We start from the raw sequence: 16,069 nt of genomic DNA, 5'->3' as shown, positions 1-16,069 counted from the left end.
TGCATCAGGAGGCCACGGCCAGCGATTCACACATACCACCCATGTTTGAATACATTCACTCAATGTTTACACAACAAGATCATCTTTCTTGTTTTGTTTTTTTTTTTCTGGTATTGGGGACTTGACTCTGGGGTGCTCTACCACTGAGCTCCATCCCCAGCCCTTCCTTTAAAGTTTGAAAACCACTAATTGAGAGTCAGGAACAAGAGGGTCCCTGAGGAAGGGTGTGTTAGTTACACATTAAATGCAGTATGTTACTGGAAAAATTTAGCTTACTGTACCAATGAAAGCAGTCATAGCATTAATTACTCACAATTACCATGTAGGGCTGTACTATTATTGCCACATTTTGTAAATGACAAAACTCTAGGATACAGAGGGGAATGACCAGTCTGCAGAGCCCCAGTGGAAACTACAAAGCATGTTCCCCACTGGGTGAGAGCAGAAGAGGAGATGCTATAGTAGCCACCTAGTTCAGCTCACCCAAGCTCAGAAATGGGAAGATGTCCTTGGAACTGAGGGGAGAGGACCCCTCTTGACAGTACTTTAAGGGAACTGCACTGACACGTAAGTCTCTGGCAGAAGACATATGGGACGTGGAATGCTGAACCTCCATGGGCCTTGCTTCTAGTGGACATCTGTCCTTGGGGCCTTGGAAGGGGGCATAGAAGTTCCCCCTCTTCTCTCCCACTAACAGTTATCAGGTGGTGATAGATCCTTTGGCCTCAGGGAAAAGGACCTATAGTCCCCAATCTGGGGTAGACAAATGTCCTTGTTCTGGCCAGAGAAACAAAAAGTAGATTATGCTGGAAGCTCCTGGGAAAGGTCATCCTCCCTTTTCTCCCACCCTCCCAGCCAGCCCTCTGCTTGCTTACATGGCTGTAAGCAGCCTGCGACCAGGAGGCAGCCAGGCTCACACAGGGAGGAGGAGGACCTTGACAACTCAGCCGAGACTGCCTTCCTCCAAGTCAACTGGGTCTGTGGCTACATTTCTTGGAAACCTGAGATCAGAAAAGAAAGGGGAGTGTAGCATCTTCATCTCAGGGCACTGCACACAGATTCCAGGAAGAAGCAGAAAGCTGTCCAAGTGGTTCTGGGAACTCCAGATGAAATCCCTCCATCCCCAAGTTCCCCTTCCCCAAGGAGCTGCTTCACTTAAAGGCTTAGAAAACACCACCACCCGCCCCCCCCCACACACACACACAGGGAGCGATTTCAAATAACACCCCCTTCACATTGCAGTCACCTTCACTCCCCCATTCTTTGGGCCTTCCCTCTGTGCTGCAGGCCTGCAGGTGGGGGCGGGGCCCATCAGCCTCCCTTCACAGATGCAGAAGCCGAGGCACAGCAAGAGTGACTTGCTGGGGTTACACTTCAGGTTAAGTAGCAGAATCAGATTGTTTTCTAATCATTTATTCATTTCTGATCATTTATTCATTCATTCTGCAGATGGGTACTGAGTGACTCCTATCTGCAGCCTCTCCAATCAGCCCTGGGGATGGCAGTGGACAACACAAACATGGCTGCTGCACACACGGACTTTGAGTCTTTTCATTGAATTAGGCTACTTCAGTTCTGTTTCCACATTAGGAGAAAGGAGTCCTCTATGCAGGTTGGTTAGGGTGCTTCTGGCAATGAGTAGCAGAAAAATTCAGTGCAAACCAGTTTAAACATTAAGCCAGTAACTTGGGCTCAGCCTGAGCTATGGGCTGACCAGATAGATCATTTGTCCAGATTGTGCTGTATTTTCATCCAGACTCGTGCAGCTCACCCAGAAGGCAGTTCTTTGCCTTGGATCATCCTCCAAAGTCCTGGGCTTTGCTTCAAATGGGTCATCTGAAGTCAGGCACTGAGGAAGGGAAACACCACAGGCTGATGGAGTTAGACCACTCAGGGCCTCCTGGGGTCATTCTTTGGGCATCTGTGGAGCTACAGAAGGGTAGAATGGAGTCCATGGAAACAGCTACAGTGTCATTCTGCATCAAATCACACTTGTCCCATGGGAGGAGGGCTGCTGGTACAGACTATCTGAAACTGCTAAGGCGCAACAAATGCGGGAACTTTCATCACAGCCCCCCACATCTCAGGAAAATTGTCATGTCAAGAAGATCTGAGCTCCAGTTCACTGGGCGAGGACAGTGCTCGCTGTCGAGAAGTGCTCCACTTGTTAACACAGGGGATCCTTCAAGCCACTCCTCAGAAGAGCTGTCTCTGTAAGTAGGAGCCCAGGATGGTGACAAGAGATGCCAGAGATGCCAATGGGAATCTAGGGGTCACTTCTAATGGGGGTAGTTGTGGGGGTTGGGCAAAGTGACCTCAGAGACACTCAGCTACCTCCTGGTGGATGAGCCCAATTTGGCAGGTGAAGGGGTGGGGGTGGGGGTGGAAAGTGTTCTAGGCAGACAGAAGAGCATGTGTTTAAAGCTCTAAGACCTGACAGGGTGAGGGTCTGGCCACTCACCTCCTGAAATCATGAAGCCCTCACACCCAGCTTAGAGACAAGTTCTGGAGAGTTTGTCACCGGGGTCTCATCTACCTGACAAGTCTACCTGATGTGTCACATCTGCACTCGTGATGCAGAGGGTCAGGACTCAACAACCCCTGGCGACCACTTGGCCTAACATCCCAAATAAGGTGGCTGGAAGCCCACCCGGATAATTCAAAGACCTGAAGTGGGCTGTGGTGGCCTAGAGGGGCAGGAAGTCACTGCTGGTGACCCGTGTGCATCCCTGCCTGGAACCAGCACCCCTGTTAACAGTAAGGAAAACGAGGGCGGGGCCGGTAGCCGTGGTCACACCCTCGCTGCCCACACCCAAGCACGGCCTGCACCTACCGACCGGGGGCAACCTGGGAATGACGGAGCGCTGGGGACCGAGGATACAGGGACTCGCCAAGTTGCACGGTCACCTGCGTGTGGCGCAGAGCCCGCCGTCGGCGCCCGCGCTCGGTGGGTGGGGGCGCGGCCCCCAGCTGCCAGCGGCTGGGTGGCCGCCTCCTCCCAGCCTCAGTTTCCCCGCCCGGAAGGCAGCGAGCGGTGGCCGCGCAGGACTTCCGCACACGTCCCGGCTCCGACATCCGCGCGGCTGGATCACGGCAGCCCCTGAGCCCCGAGGGGTGGGCGGGACCTGGGATCTCGCGACCGCCGCCCCAGGTCCCGCCCCCGGCCCGGAGCCCAGACCGCGAGGCCCCGCCCCCCGCCCACGAGGAAGTGGCCGCGGCGCTGCGCGGGGCCCAGAGCCGGCTCGGCGCGTCGACTGCCCAGAGTCCGCGGCCGGGGCGCCCCGAGGTGAGGGGCGCGGGGCAGGGCGCGGAGCGCGGGGGTCGGGGCGGCGGGGAGGGCCGGGGCGCGGGGCCGGGGTGCTGCCCGACGAGGCGGGCGGCAGGAGCCGAGGGGCCGTCTGCAGGTGCTAGGACGCGGGTTGCGCCCGAGGGGAGCGCGCGGGGGCTCGCGGGGTCGAGGGGCCCGGGGGCGGGGACGCGGGCTCCCTGCACACCTGGCATCCTCGGGGACCCCGCCCGCGCGGACCCCTTCCCGCCTCCTCGGTCCCGCTCCCGGTCCCCACTTCCCGCTCGGCCCCTCGCGGGTGTCGCCGTCACCCCGATTCTCAGTGCCGCGGGGCCCCACGCCCAGTCACTTCCCCTCCATCCTCCAGCCTTCCGGGTTGCCGAGGCCGGGAAATGAGCTGGCGCCCCCGCCACGCCCCGGCCGCCGCCTCCCGCCGGAGTCTCGGTCCGAGGGGTCCCGACGGACGGGCGTGGGTCCTGGCGAGGGATCCGGGCGCCCCCTCCTTCCCCGAGACGCAGGGAGCGCAGCCAGGTCCCGCAGGCGGCAACTGGAGCCTTAGCAGATCAGAGCCTAGGGCCAGACCAGGAAGGGCTGTCCCCGGGCTCCGCGGGCCTTGGGCAGTGCACCCCGGAGGGTGAGAAGGATACAGGGGATCTAGGTGAGAGTGCCAGCTTCTTCCTTCTCTGGCCCCATGACCTTGGAGAGCCCCCTAACCTCTGTGTGCCTCAACTTTCCTTATCCTGACAATGGGGACCTTTCAAGTTGCGAGGCTGAAATGCGAGAATGTGTGTAAGACACTTGGCAGTGCGCCAGGTACAGACAGCGTATGAATGCTTGCTATTGTTGCTGTTATGAAGCCTGCAGTCTGGATGTGTGTGTCTGCTCTGAGGGACCCGACCTTGGGGGCTTGGGGTCCAGTCGTAGCTGTGCCTTTGAGGAACTCTGTGACTTGGAAGGGATCTTTGCTTTTATCTGAGCCTGTTTGCTCATGTACAAAATGCGTCTTTATACATGATTGATGGGTCTTTTCTAATAGATAAATAGCATCATAATGTGTTTTTTATTTTGTTTTTGTTGTTTGCAGTGGGGGGGGATGGAACCCAGGCTTCAAGCCTACCAGGCAAGAGCTCTACCCTGAACCACTGAGCTATATCCCCAGACTCCCAACGTGTTAATATCACAATTTCCTTTTATCTTTGTAGTTATCTGAATTTTTCCACCCTGTTACTGATACCAAGAGGGTTTTAATGAGCATATTTAAGGGGGGAAAAAGATGATGATCAGGGGGTATTAGTACCCATATGGTTGTGACTCAAGATTGTCAACAAATTTTAAGCCCCTGCTAATGTTATTGTGTTCTGTTTATTCATTCCTAACACAGTTGTTGAATTCAGTTTATCAGTCTCTTCAGAAAGACCAAACTATTTTGCAACAAATGAGAGAATTTCTCCACAGCCCTCCCAGCATTGAGTTTTATGTGTTTTGGGGTTTTGTTTTGTTTTCTTTAATTCATGCTTTGTGGTGCCTTATAATTGTTTGAGTCTTGTTTCTTGACTTTGCCTGGCTTGTAAGACTTAAAGAGCAGAGTCAGGAGGGGTGAATGGGGGTAGCAAGGGCTGATCACACCACCCAGGCTCCTACCCACAACAGGAAGTTGAGTAATACTGAGCACCCTGACCAAAATGGCTTGCTGGCAATTCCCTCCAAGCGCCTGAGCGAGCTGGGCGGAGACTTCCTGCAGTGCCTCCGGAGCCAAGGTCCTTGCTCCAGGCAACTCCTGCCTAGTTTAGCCTCCAATATAGCCAGACCTCTGGAATCAGGGAGACCCAGGAAAACCAGGCAAGGAAGAGCCGCAGCCTGTGCTGGATAAAGACATGGCAGAAGGTTGACCGACGCCCAGCCAGTCTGGAGAGAGACAGTTTAAACCCAGCACCATGAGGAGGCAGCCCTGAAGCCTGGGGACAGGGAGAGTGTCCTCCCTAGCTGACAGGCTGGGGCTTTGCCCATCTTGCTTTGGAGGAGAGCTGTATCCTTCTCCCCTCGACATTCACGGGGGGGGGGGGGGGTCCCCTAGATTAGAGGTTTCCAAGCTTTTCTAACCATTGACTCCATTGGGAGAAAAATTTGAATACATAATCCCAAAATTTCTACAAATCACATAACACCCACATGCCACTGAAGTAACACAGCACATTCCTCAGGGACCATCCCCCAAGATAGACCTCAGGAAGAGGATGCAGTTCATTCATAGGCCACATTCATGGAGCACTTACCACGTCCAGGCCCCTAATCCCTGCTGGGGACATCTCGGTGAACAAAACGAATACCTCCTCATTTGAACTTCTGTTCAAGTACAGGTTGTAATAAAAAAAAAATGGGGGGGGGTGTTCTTGGGTAAGGTGGTACACGCCTGGATTCCCAGCCCTTGAAAGGCTGAGACAGGAGGATCACTTGAGCTCCCAAGTTCAAGGTCAGCTTGGGCAACATAGCAAGACCCCACAGTTTTAAGTGGCATTTGGAGGTACAGAGCACATGTTAGGCAAGTGCTCTACCACTGAGCTGAATCCCAAGCCTGAGACCTCATGTTAAAAAAAAATTTTTTTCACACCCTGGTGGGTGGTCTTAGGTACCCTCTAAATAGAAACTCCCACCTCACGTTACCCCTGCAGGGAATGCTGAGTCTCCTAAGGAGCACAGCCCCACCGCCCTCCCTCCCCCAACCCCACCCAGCCTTGCTCACCTGATGGTGAGTATGGAGAACCAGCCCCTAGGCTGACCTGAGGTGGCTTGAAGCCAGCTGAGGTGTGCATGCACTTTGGCCCTCACTCCCCCAGCCTCACCATTTCCAGGGTAATGGAGCACAGAGCACCACACGTGGATTCCTGGTCCCAATGCCACCCCTCAGGGTCCCCTTCTCTCTCATGTTCCTCAGCTGTCAGAGACTTCCCTGGCTCTCAGGGCCACATTATCAAGGGGATCAGGGAGACCACGTTCCCTGCCAGACTCTTCCTCTAGGAGCAGTGCGGAGGCCTGGTGGCCGTGTACTGGGGCGAAGCAGCCCATTTGGGTTTTCCTGTAAGCTTTTAGTGGCAGGGTGGCCTGCAAGCCCCCGGAGGGCAGTTGTCCCACCCACCCCATTTGGTAGTTAGAGGTTTTCCTGAGGCAAAGTGGCGGGCTGTGAGGCTGATCCTGGGTCTGACCAGGGAACCATCCTATGATCCCTGAGCCGGAAAGCCCGGAGCCCCATGGCTGACTGCTTCTTGGGGCCCCCACTTCCTCATTTGGTAGATACAGGGGTTGGGGAGTCCTTGCTGAGGCCCTGCCGGTTTCAGTAGCTTTGCAGAAGTTATAAAAAGGGGGAAATGAGTCTTCCTCTTTCCAGCCCCTCTTCACCCTTCTCTCCTGCCCCCAATTCATGCTGGAGTGTGATTGGCTGATAGGTGTGGCCTGAACCTCCCTGTCTGTCACACTGTGCCTTTGGCCTGTGGCTCACTCAACCACTGAGCCACCTCTCTAGTCCTATTTTGTATTTTATTTAGACACAGGGTCTCACTGAGTTGCTTAGCGCTTCATTTTGGCTGAGGCTGGCTTTGATCCTCCTGCCTCAGCCTCCCGGAGCAGTTGGGATTACAGGTGTGCACCACCGCGCCCAGCCCTGTGGCCATCTTTACCAGCACCTCCCCCATCAGCCCCTGAGTTCCAGGAAACAGGGCCAATGTTCCCCAGGGCCTCCTGCTGCATTACTCACTAGGACATGCGGGGGCTGCTGATGGGGGTGGCCGCTCCACCTTCATAGCCAGGACCGATGTGCCTGGGCCCATGCAGAGTGTCACAATTGTTGCTGAAAAGTCAGGTCTGCCTACCAGCTCAGGGTTCCCCAAGTTCAGGTTCTGGGCCCCACCACAGACGGCAGCCCCAGCTTCCTCCTCCTTTTTGCTTCCACTGAAGCCGTGGAAGCGGCCATTGACCACTGGACACCAGGGGCCAACCAGAGCCTGGCCTCAGCCCTGCCCCTGCCCTGCTGGTGACCTCAGATCGTGGAACTGGGGCAGCTGAGCAGCTTGGTCAGACAGGCTCAAGCTTCCCTCTCCTCAGTCTTGTCATCTGGCATGGGCAGTGATGGCCTAAACCTAGGCCACCCCGGAAGTACTCAGGGAAACCCCCAGCAGGCCTGCTGACCTGGCCGAAGGCTCTGAGGTGGCACTTATGGCAGGGGCTTTGCCTTACACAGGCCTTGGGAGAGAGGTTAGGGTGGCAGCCGTGCTGGGGCCCTGCCCTGGGTAAGGCTCATTGTGCACACACAGGATGTCTGTCTGCAGCAATGTCCTCACATGTGACCCTGGGCTGTATGTGCACATGGCTCTCTTGTCCACTTTCTCTGCAAACGTCACCTGAGGAGGACCCACTTGAGGCCCTTTCCCAGGCATGGAGGAAACAGACAAGGTCCCTCCACCATAAAGATGCACACATTTCTGTTGGTATCTTATTCTGGCCCAGGAACTTTCCAGGATGTTCTGTTGTACGTAAAAGCAGGGTTGTGGCTAGGCATGCTAATAGTTCTAGTGGCTTGGGAGGCTGAGGCAGGAGGACTGCAAATTCAAAGCCAGCCTCAATGACTAAGTGAGGCCCTAAGCAACTCAGCGAGACCCTGTCTCCAAAAAAAAAAAAAAGGCTGGGAATGTCAGACACCCTTGGGTCCCATCCCTGGTATCAAAAAAGAAAGAAAAAAAAAGTAGAGTATGCATTTGGGTGGGCATACCAGTCAGGGCCCACCAGGCAGTGAGCTTTGGGGTAGTGGGCTGAGGTGCCACTAATTCCCAGACTTGAATGGCAGGATATGTGGGCCCCAGGATCAGCCTCTGGCCTGGTTGGGGAGACCGACTCTTCAAAGGATAAACCAAGGTCAGGTGCCATCACGTCTATTATGGCCCAAGAGTGCCATGTCTTGAACACCCCCTGGTGCCTAGTGTGGTGTTTCACCTTATTTCACCGGCCCAACACCTCTGGGGAGGCAAGATTCCTGTTTCCACCCTGATGCTGAAGAAACAGGTTCTGGGAGGATGAGAGAGGTTCCCGGCTTTGCAAGCACTGCCTCGGGGCTCCTCCACTCCAGGACAGGCAGAGCCTGGGTTTGGGAAGCGATGTTCTTGTGGGTCTTTCTGGATGGGTGCATCTTGGCTGAGCAGGAGTGGCCTAGGGCTGCAGGTGATAGATGGGAGGCCCCAGGCTGGCCAAGGGCAGGCAGCACCCTGCAGAAGCAGCAGGGTATGAGCTGGGGACAGCAGTGAGGGAAGGAAGCCAGTGTTGTGCCACCACCCTCCGTGGTTCCTGTGAAGCTCCGTGGCAGCTGGGAATGGTTGGTGGGGGCTGAGCTGCCCCCTGCCAGGGTTTCACTATCAGTGCTGGAGGCTGGTCTCCTGCAGGGGGCTGCATTCACCCCGCTGCTTCTATTTCCTCCTATGTCCTTATGGGTGGGCCACCTTGGGGTCTCTCTAAAACCCCATTACCTAGGCCTGAGCACAGCAAGTGAAGGCCTGTCCACCTCTGCTTCTCCCTTGGGCCCCTGGGCTCTGGGCATGGAGGGTCAGTGTGCTGCATTCTGGGACACTTACAGGATTGCTGCATTTCATCTTCACCCAGACCTTATGGTGGGAGGGTGGAGGATCAACTCATGAGGCACAGCTGGCAGGTGCCGGCCTGTCTGGCCAGGTGCCAGCATACCCCACTCACAACATATCTTCATCTGCCCATCTCACTCTGTTCCCTGAAGCCACAGAGACATCCTGTGACACTTGCCCTCTTAGGAGGAGGGGAACAGGACCCAGGTCTGGAAGCCACACACCAGGCCTGTCAGGAGACCCAGATGGGCCCTGCCATCCTTTCCTACAAACTGGTGCCCCTCTGAAACTGGGGTGGTCTTCCTGCTAAAGATCCCATGGGGTTCACGTGGGGCCTGGTCTCTCTGGGCAGGAACAGAGCTGACCTGCATTCTCTTTCCTCTTGGTGCAGGAGCTGAGCCATGGCTTACCACAGCTTCCTGGTGGAGCCCATCAGCTGCCATGCCTGGAATAAGGATCGCACCCGTGAGTGCTACTGGGAGTGCCCCCCAACCAGTGGGCTCCTTGAGACCCATCTTCACCCTGCCCCTAGGCCCTGTCCTGAGGGAGGTGCTGGAGGGAAGGGGAAGAGCTCAGGGGGTGTGGAGCATGCCAGCCAGGCCCTGCTGCAGGAGCTGGTGCATGTAGGGGTGGGGGGGATAGGACAGGACCCTAAGCTTGGGTCTCCTGAGGGGAAGGTAGAAGGACAAGAAATGAAGCTGGGACCTGAAGAGGGAGGCTGTGGAGGCAGAGCTACTGGTCTAGAAAGGGTGAAAAGAGACATTTCTGAGCAAGTGGCACTGAAGCCAGGGAGGGCAGGGGTAGGAGCCCAAGGTGTCAGGAGCAGTCAGGAGGCTGGCTGGCATTGGGGACAGGGAGCAGTAGCAGGGCAGCCACCGGCCAGAGCAGTGGGATGGGAAGAGGTCCTGGGTTGTGAAACGGCTATGGGAGCATTGAGGGGGATACAGGTGAGGGAGGGGTGGCCAGACTCAGAAGGGTGAGAGGGTGCTCAGCAAGGCCTGAGGGGTTTCAGGGGACTCCACTGGAGGAGAGCCTGGGTTGTGAAGGGTGAGATGGAGGGGAGTCATGGGGAAGGGTGCTGGGTGCCCATATCTCTTCCCCTTGCTAAGCCCTTTCTGCTGCTGCAGAGATCGCCATCTGCCCCAACAACCACGAGGTGCACATCTACGAGAAGAGCGGGGCCAAGTGGACCAAGGTGCATGAGCTCAAGGAGCACAACGGGCAGGTGACAGGTGGGTCAGGACTGGTGAGGGAATAGGGAGGGGCTGGCTGTGGTCATGCACCTACCTAATCAGTGAATTAAGCAGAACAGATTTGGTTTCAAGGAACACAGCCCTGTTTCAAAGTGGCTTAGGTTGTAAAGGGATTATGTTGGCTCATGTTACTGAGAAACTCAAGGTTTGTAGGTTCAGGAGAGGCTTGATCCAGCAGCTCAGTTCTTGCTCTGTAAAGAACTCTATCTCTAGCTTTGTCTTCAAGCCTATGGTGATAGCCTGGGAGAGATGTTACAGCTTTCATAAGGTCCAGCGGCAACCCTGGTCTCTCCAGTTTATAGTGGCCTACAGGGAAGTGCATGTGCTAGGCAGAAGCAGCTTCCTTGTAGGTTGTGGCTTTGGCCCCTCCTATGTGACCCCTGTGGAGCTAGCTCAGCTTGATGGCTTCAGCCTAGTGTTTTCTACGTCCCTCACAGGTATCGACTGGGCCCCTGAGAGTAACCGCATTGTGACCTGCGGCACAGACCGCAATGCTTATGTGTGGACGCTGAAGGGCCGTACGTGGAAGCCCACTCTCGTCATTCTGCGGATCAACCGTGCTGCCCGTTGTGTGCGCTGGGCCCCCAATGAGAACAAGTTTGCTGTGGGCAGTGGCTCCCGTGTCATCTCCATCTGTTACTTTGAGCAGGAGAATGACTGGTGTGTACCTGGGCAGGGCCAGAGTGGGCTGGGAGGGACCCGGGACTGTCCAAGCTCAGGACTGCAGACCTACAGGAGGCAGCACTAGTCCCCAGAAGGCACAGGAGGAGTTGTTGGGACCCCTACTCACATGACCCCAGGAAAGTCTGTCTTCTTGGTGAGACAAGGGACTCTGCATAGTCCTTCAGTGGTCCCCCAGCCTCAACTTGGCAATGAGGACACAGAGCATCCCAGGCCCCACTTCTGGGGGCACTTGCTAAGCCATGACTTCCTGACAGCCCCCATGGACCGGGTCTGTCCCACTCTGCAGATGAGCAAAGTCAGTCACTTACCCAGATGCCCAGCCTGTCAGACTGCGGGGCGCCACTTACCAACTGCCAGACAGGCCTCAATCCCACATGGCCGAGGGTGGGCACCAGGCAGAAGCCCAGCTGAAATCCGGGAAACTGTAGTTTAAATAACTTTGTGAGGTTAAAAGGATACAAGACAGAATCCCCACCCCAGAGGAGACCCAGCACATTGCTGCCTGTCCCACATCACATAAGTCCAGGTCTCTCCACCTAGGACATTGGTGGCCTGCAATGTGCTGAGGTCTGTGGATGCTCACTTCCTGTCCCTCTCCCCCCTACCTGTCTGGCCACGTGTCCAGGTGGGTGTGCAAGCACATCAAGAAACCCATCCGCTCTACTGTCCTCAGCCTGGACTGGCACCCCAACAATGTGCTCCTGGCTGCTGGTTCCTGTGACTTCAAGTGCAGGTGAGATGGGAGCCTCTTCCCAGGGACCCCAAGTGAGGAATTGCTCTCTGGACAATCACCGTGTATCCAGTCTACAGCCCTATAGCCCCTGCCTCAGTATAACTCCCATCCTTATAGTTTCCTGGCTTGTCTGAAGGAGGTGAGCAGGTGTGCTTATTCGTACCAAGGTAGGAATGACTGGTAAACTGGAACATGTCTTGCTTCATGGTCTTAAGGACTGGAACATAGCGTATCCAGTTGCTATTCACGGTTTTTAACTTCTGAGCCTAAGCACCCAAGTCTGTCTTGGCCACCAGTTCTCCAGGTTCACGCAGGTGGCTGCTCCCCACCCCTGCCACTCTGTTCTGAATCTCCACTTAGAAAACAACAGGCACAAGAAGCCACTTCAGAGGCCCTAGGCAAGAAAGGATGGCATCCTGTGAGGCTTTGCTGGTGGGTGGGGAGTTGGTTTGCTGCTACCCTGATTTGTCAGGTGGATTGAGAAGAGGTGAATGCTGGGGAGTGGAAGAGGGTGGAGCCTGTTGGAAGGGGCAGAGCCGAATCCAGGCAGAGAGAAGAGAGGAGGGGCATCCCAAGGGCTGGCATGATAGGACCACAGCCTCTGGGGGCCACGTGAGTTGTGGATAGTCAGCTCTCAGGTTGGTCCCCGCAGGCTCTGGGACACCCTCCCCTCCATCTTATTGCACAAAGGGAATACTGAGGCCCAGACTTGTTGAGCATGAAGACACAGGTCATGGGAGCCAGATCTTGAATGCACGGGCTCCAAGCTTGTGCTCTGACCACTCAGAGTCCCCCACCAGCCTGGTTTGGGAGGGAGTTCCCTTCTCAGGCCCCTAAACCTCAGTTCCCTTCTTGCCTCTGCTGGCAGGATCTTCTCTGCCTACATCAAGGAGGTGGAGGAACGACCAGCCCCCACTCCATGGGGCTCCAAGATGCCCTTTGGGGAGCTGATGTTCGAGTCCAGCAGTAGCTGTGGCTGGGTACACGGCGTCTGTTTCTCAGCCAGCGGGAGCCGTGTGGCCTGGGTCAGCCATGACAGTACCGTGTGCCTGGCTGATGCCGACAAGAAGATGGCGTGAGTACAGGGGTGGAGGTGCAGGGCTACGGGCAACCCAGACACAGGCAGGAGGTGGTGCCCAGTGGCTAACCTTGCTCTTCCCCTCAGCGTTGCCACACTGGCCTCTGAAACATTGCCACTGCTGGCCCTCACCTTCATCACCGAAAACAGTCTGGTGGCAGCGGTAAGCAGTGGTGGCTGGTAGGAGCAGCTCTCCTACTTCCCCCTCTCCCTTGTTCCCTTCTTGCCTTACACCCATTCGTATCCACATGGGACAGAATAGGTTAGGTTATGCTGCAGTTAACAACAAAAAATCCCCAGTTGCCCTGGCTTAACACAGTAAGGACTTCTTGCTCCCATTTGATGTGCAGTGTGGGTATTATGAGGGGGTCTGAAGGAGGCCTGGTCTCTGATATGCTTCCCCGGTTGCCTTATGAGGAGAAAATCCAGAGGAGCAGCTAGCTGCAGGGTCTCTCCTGGAGGTGGTATAACTGGCTGGGTGGAACTCTTTGGGGAGTCCAAGATTTTCAACTAGATCCTGGCGTTGCTGTGTGAGAGGACAGTTCCCATATCCATCCCATTTGTATACCTGGGGTTGAGGCCTAATTCTTCATGGCCTGGTCATGTCCCCAAGCTGGGACATTCATTTCAGTGGAAGTGCCATCAAAGCCCCACATGGGATATATGATGCTCCCCAGCACCTTGCCTCACCTCTCCTCTGTTGGGTGGAGAATGGGGGCGCTCAGCCTGCCCTGGCAGGCACTCAGTGGTAACCCCACATGGCCACAGGGCCATGACTGCTTTCCAGTGCTGTTTACCTACGATGGTGCCGCGGGGACACTGAGCTTTGGTGGGCGGCTGGATGTGCCCAAGCAGAGCTCGCAGCGGGGCTTGACAGCCCGTGAGCGTTTCCAGAACCTGGACAAAAAGGCCAGCTCTGAAGGTGGCGCAGGCGCCGGAGCTGGGCTGGACTCGCTGCACAAGAACAGTGTCAGGTGAGGGCAGGGTGGGGGCAAGGCCAGGGTTGCCCAAGAAGTCAGGTGCAGGGGGAGCCCTGGAGGGAGGGACACCATCTGGGAAGCAGCTGAGAACTCTTTTGGGTGCACAAAAATCACAGCAGGCGGGGGCTGAGCATTAGCCTCGCTGATAATTGGACTGTCCTAGGAGTGAGGCCTGTGAGCAGCAGGCTTTTTGTGGGTGGGTCTATCACTAGAACCCAGTGGAAGTAAGGGTCCCTCTGCAGTCACCTGAGGACCCTCCAAAACCCAAAGCTGCCAGCCATGTTAATCAGGGTGATGGCAAGACTTTAACGCCCCTTGGCTGTAAGCCTATATCTGCCCAATCTTCCAACTAAGCATCTTTTTAGAACCAACCTCATTTCTCCCTTCTTTTCCCCTGTCCCAGCACATTACTGGCACTTCATCCCCTAGATGTGCATGTCCTTCCTCCCTGCCCAGCCAGCCCTTCAGTGTCTTCTGCAACTGCTGGTCCCCAAAGCAGACTCCCAAGCCCACTCTCAACCTGTCCCTGGCTGGGCACTTCCATCTTGCACTTTCATCTCATAGGAGTTTGGGAGCTCCTGGTGCATAGGCTGGGATCCCCAAGCTTCTCATCCTCCTTACAGCCAGATCTCAGTGCTCAGTGGGGGCAAGGCAAAGTGCTCACAGTTCTGCACAACAGGCATGGATGGTGGCATGAGCATCTGGGATGTGAAGGTGAGACTTTGTTGTATCCCAGTTCCCTCCAGGCCCCTGGATTGACCTCTCTCCCCTCTCCACCTCCCCAACAGCTGCCCTGGATGACCCAGTCCTTCACTCCTACAGGAGAAAGGCATTTTGGGGGCTGGGGGTGCAGTAATGGAGCAGCCCTTGACCACTGGGCTTGCATGCCCTCTGGTTGGGATTTAGACTCAGATCTGCCCCACTCCAAAGACCAGGTTCTGTCCTTTACTATGCTGGGGCTAAGGGGGCATAGATTAGGGGCCCTGTGTATGGGGGCACAACAGCTGAGAACCAGTCTGCCCATTCTGCCTCCTTGCAGAGCTTGGAGTCAGCCCTGAAGGACCTCAAGATCAAATGACCTGTAGGGAGTCTGCCGTCATCCCAGCAGCTGGGGAAAGGGGCCAGGAAGGGCTTGAGAAGGCTTTGCTGAATGCTTCTGGGGTACCAGTATGGGACACCCCTGGGGACTGCTCCCTTAGAAGGGGAGGAGCTTTTCTTACCTATTCAAGAAATATGTGCCTTTTTCTTAAAGAAATGCTTTCATTTATTGTTTAAAAAAAAAAAAGCCACCAAAGCACAATGCTGGTCATGAACTGCTTCAGAAAATGGAGGTAATAAAAATGCAATTGTGGACATGCTTGCCTGTGTGTTTGGAAGGAGGGTGGTTTTCCACTGGTCATGAACTGCTTACCAATGAACTGCCAGCTCCCCTTATTCTCTACTAAATGCAGTCCCAGCCTGTGTTAGCCCATTAAGAGTTTGGGTCCCCACGTTGAGGTGTCTGTCAAAAGGCCCTGCAGTAATGGGCAAAGAGGCATTCAAACCCCTTTTGCTGCTTTCCTCAGGTAGATGTTACTTAGGAGGCTGAGACAGACTTGAGAGTTCAAGGCCAGCGCAGCTCTTGGGTGGTGGCAGGAGGCAGAGGACAGGTTCAGAAGCGGGGGCTGAGTGGTAGAGTGCTTTCCTAGCATGTGTGAGGCCCTGGCTCCCCAACAGCTTGTGTATAATGGAAGTGACACAGGTTCCAAAGTGCTTCCCCTAAAGGAAAAGGCACTACATGGCACTGACAGGGTAGGGTTGGGCTCCTCCAAGCCTGGCAGGTAGCAGGCCCAGTCCAGAAAGGAGGGTGACCCTGGACCCTGCTCTGTGCTACACATCACCAGTGTTCACTAGGACCCTGACAGACTTGCTGGGCCTTCCTATGCCAAGCCCTGCTGGGTACTGAGGGGACAATGAGGGCAGAGTTGGTATTGTGAAGCTCACAATCTGGTGGGGAAGGCAGATAACCCAGTGCCCAGGAGAGTTCAGGAAAAGGAGACTGAGGGAAGGTGCCAGCCAAGGCATAGCATGAACCAAGGGCTGGTGAGCAAAAGTGGGGGCCTTCAGGGAGCTGAAGGATGAGGTGAGGCCAGGAAGGCTCACCAGCTCCTGGCAGCTCTTGGGACCACGCAGGCCACAGCTAGCTTTGCATTCCAAAGACTAGACCAGAGGCCCAAGAGGAGGCTGCGGCAGTATTTATGTGTGAATGACACAGTGGGGCGGGGGAAGCAGGGCTGGCAGCTGGGATATCTACCTGGCTTAGGTGACTAGGTAAAAGACTAGGTGACTTAGTAGTAGAAGAGTTGGAGGAGTCCTAACAGACACAAAACACTGTGTCTCCATCTTGGGAAGGACCTGTTCTGCCCATTTTAAAGAGGAAAATGGGGTTGGGGGGTAT

At 55.5% G+C, this 16,069-nt stretch overlaps 1 protein-coding gene across 1 annotated transcript; it reads left to right on the top strand.

Annotated features, from left to right (window-relative positions):
- The first annotated feature begins 3,153 nt into the window (after positions 1–3,153).
- Positions 3,154–14,985, top strand: ARPC1B (actin related protein 2/3 complex subunit 1B). The gene is made up of 10 exons (XM_081297661.1): positions 3,154–3,286; positions 9,296–9,369; positions 10,032–10,136; positions 10,595–10,817; positions 11,467–11,574; positions 12,443–12,649; positions 12,740–12,815; positions 13,421–13,626; positions 14,256–14,346; positions 14,672–14,985. The coding sequence occupies exons 2-10, from the start codon at positions 9,306–9,308 to the stop codon at positions 14,708–14,710; spliced, it is 1,119 nt and encodes a 372-aa protein (XP_081153787.1). The 5' UTR covers positions 3,154–3,286; positions 9,296–9,305; the 3' UTR covers positions 14,711–14,985.
- Positions 14,986–16,069: the final 1,084 nt, after the last annotated feature.

Source organism: Spermophilus citellus (genome assembly GCF_964194105.1).
Source record: "Spermophilus citellus genome assembly, chromosome: 6".
NCBI classification, from domain to species: domain Eukaryota; kingdom Metazoa; phylum Chordata; class Mammalia; order Rodentia; family Sciuridae; genus Spermophilus; species Spermophilus citellus.
Note: the sequence above shows the minus strand (reverse complement) of the source record. Positions and strands in the feature narration are given on the sequence as shown.

What these genes read in the sequence shown, in the direction of transcription:
- ARPC1B (XM_081297661.1), top strand. Translation starts at nt 9,306, where the DNA reads ATGGCTTACCACAGCTTCCTGGTGGAGCCCATCAGCTGCCATGCCTGG. An exon ending in GCACAACGGGCAGGTGACAG is followed by an intron (nt 10,137 to 10,594) that starts GTGGGTCAGGAC and finishes CGTCCCTCACAG; the next exon opens with GTATCGACTGGGCCCCTGAG. An exon ending in CTGCACAAGAACAGTGTCAG is followed by an intron (nt 13,627 to 14,255) that starts GTGAGGGCAGGG and finishes TCCTCCTTACAG; the next exon opens with CCAGATCTCAGTGCTCAGTG.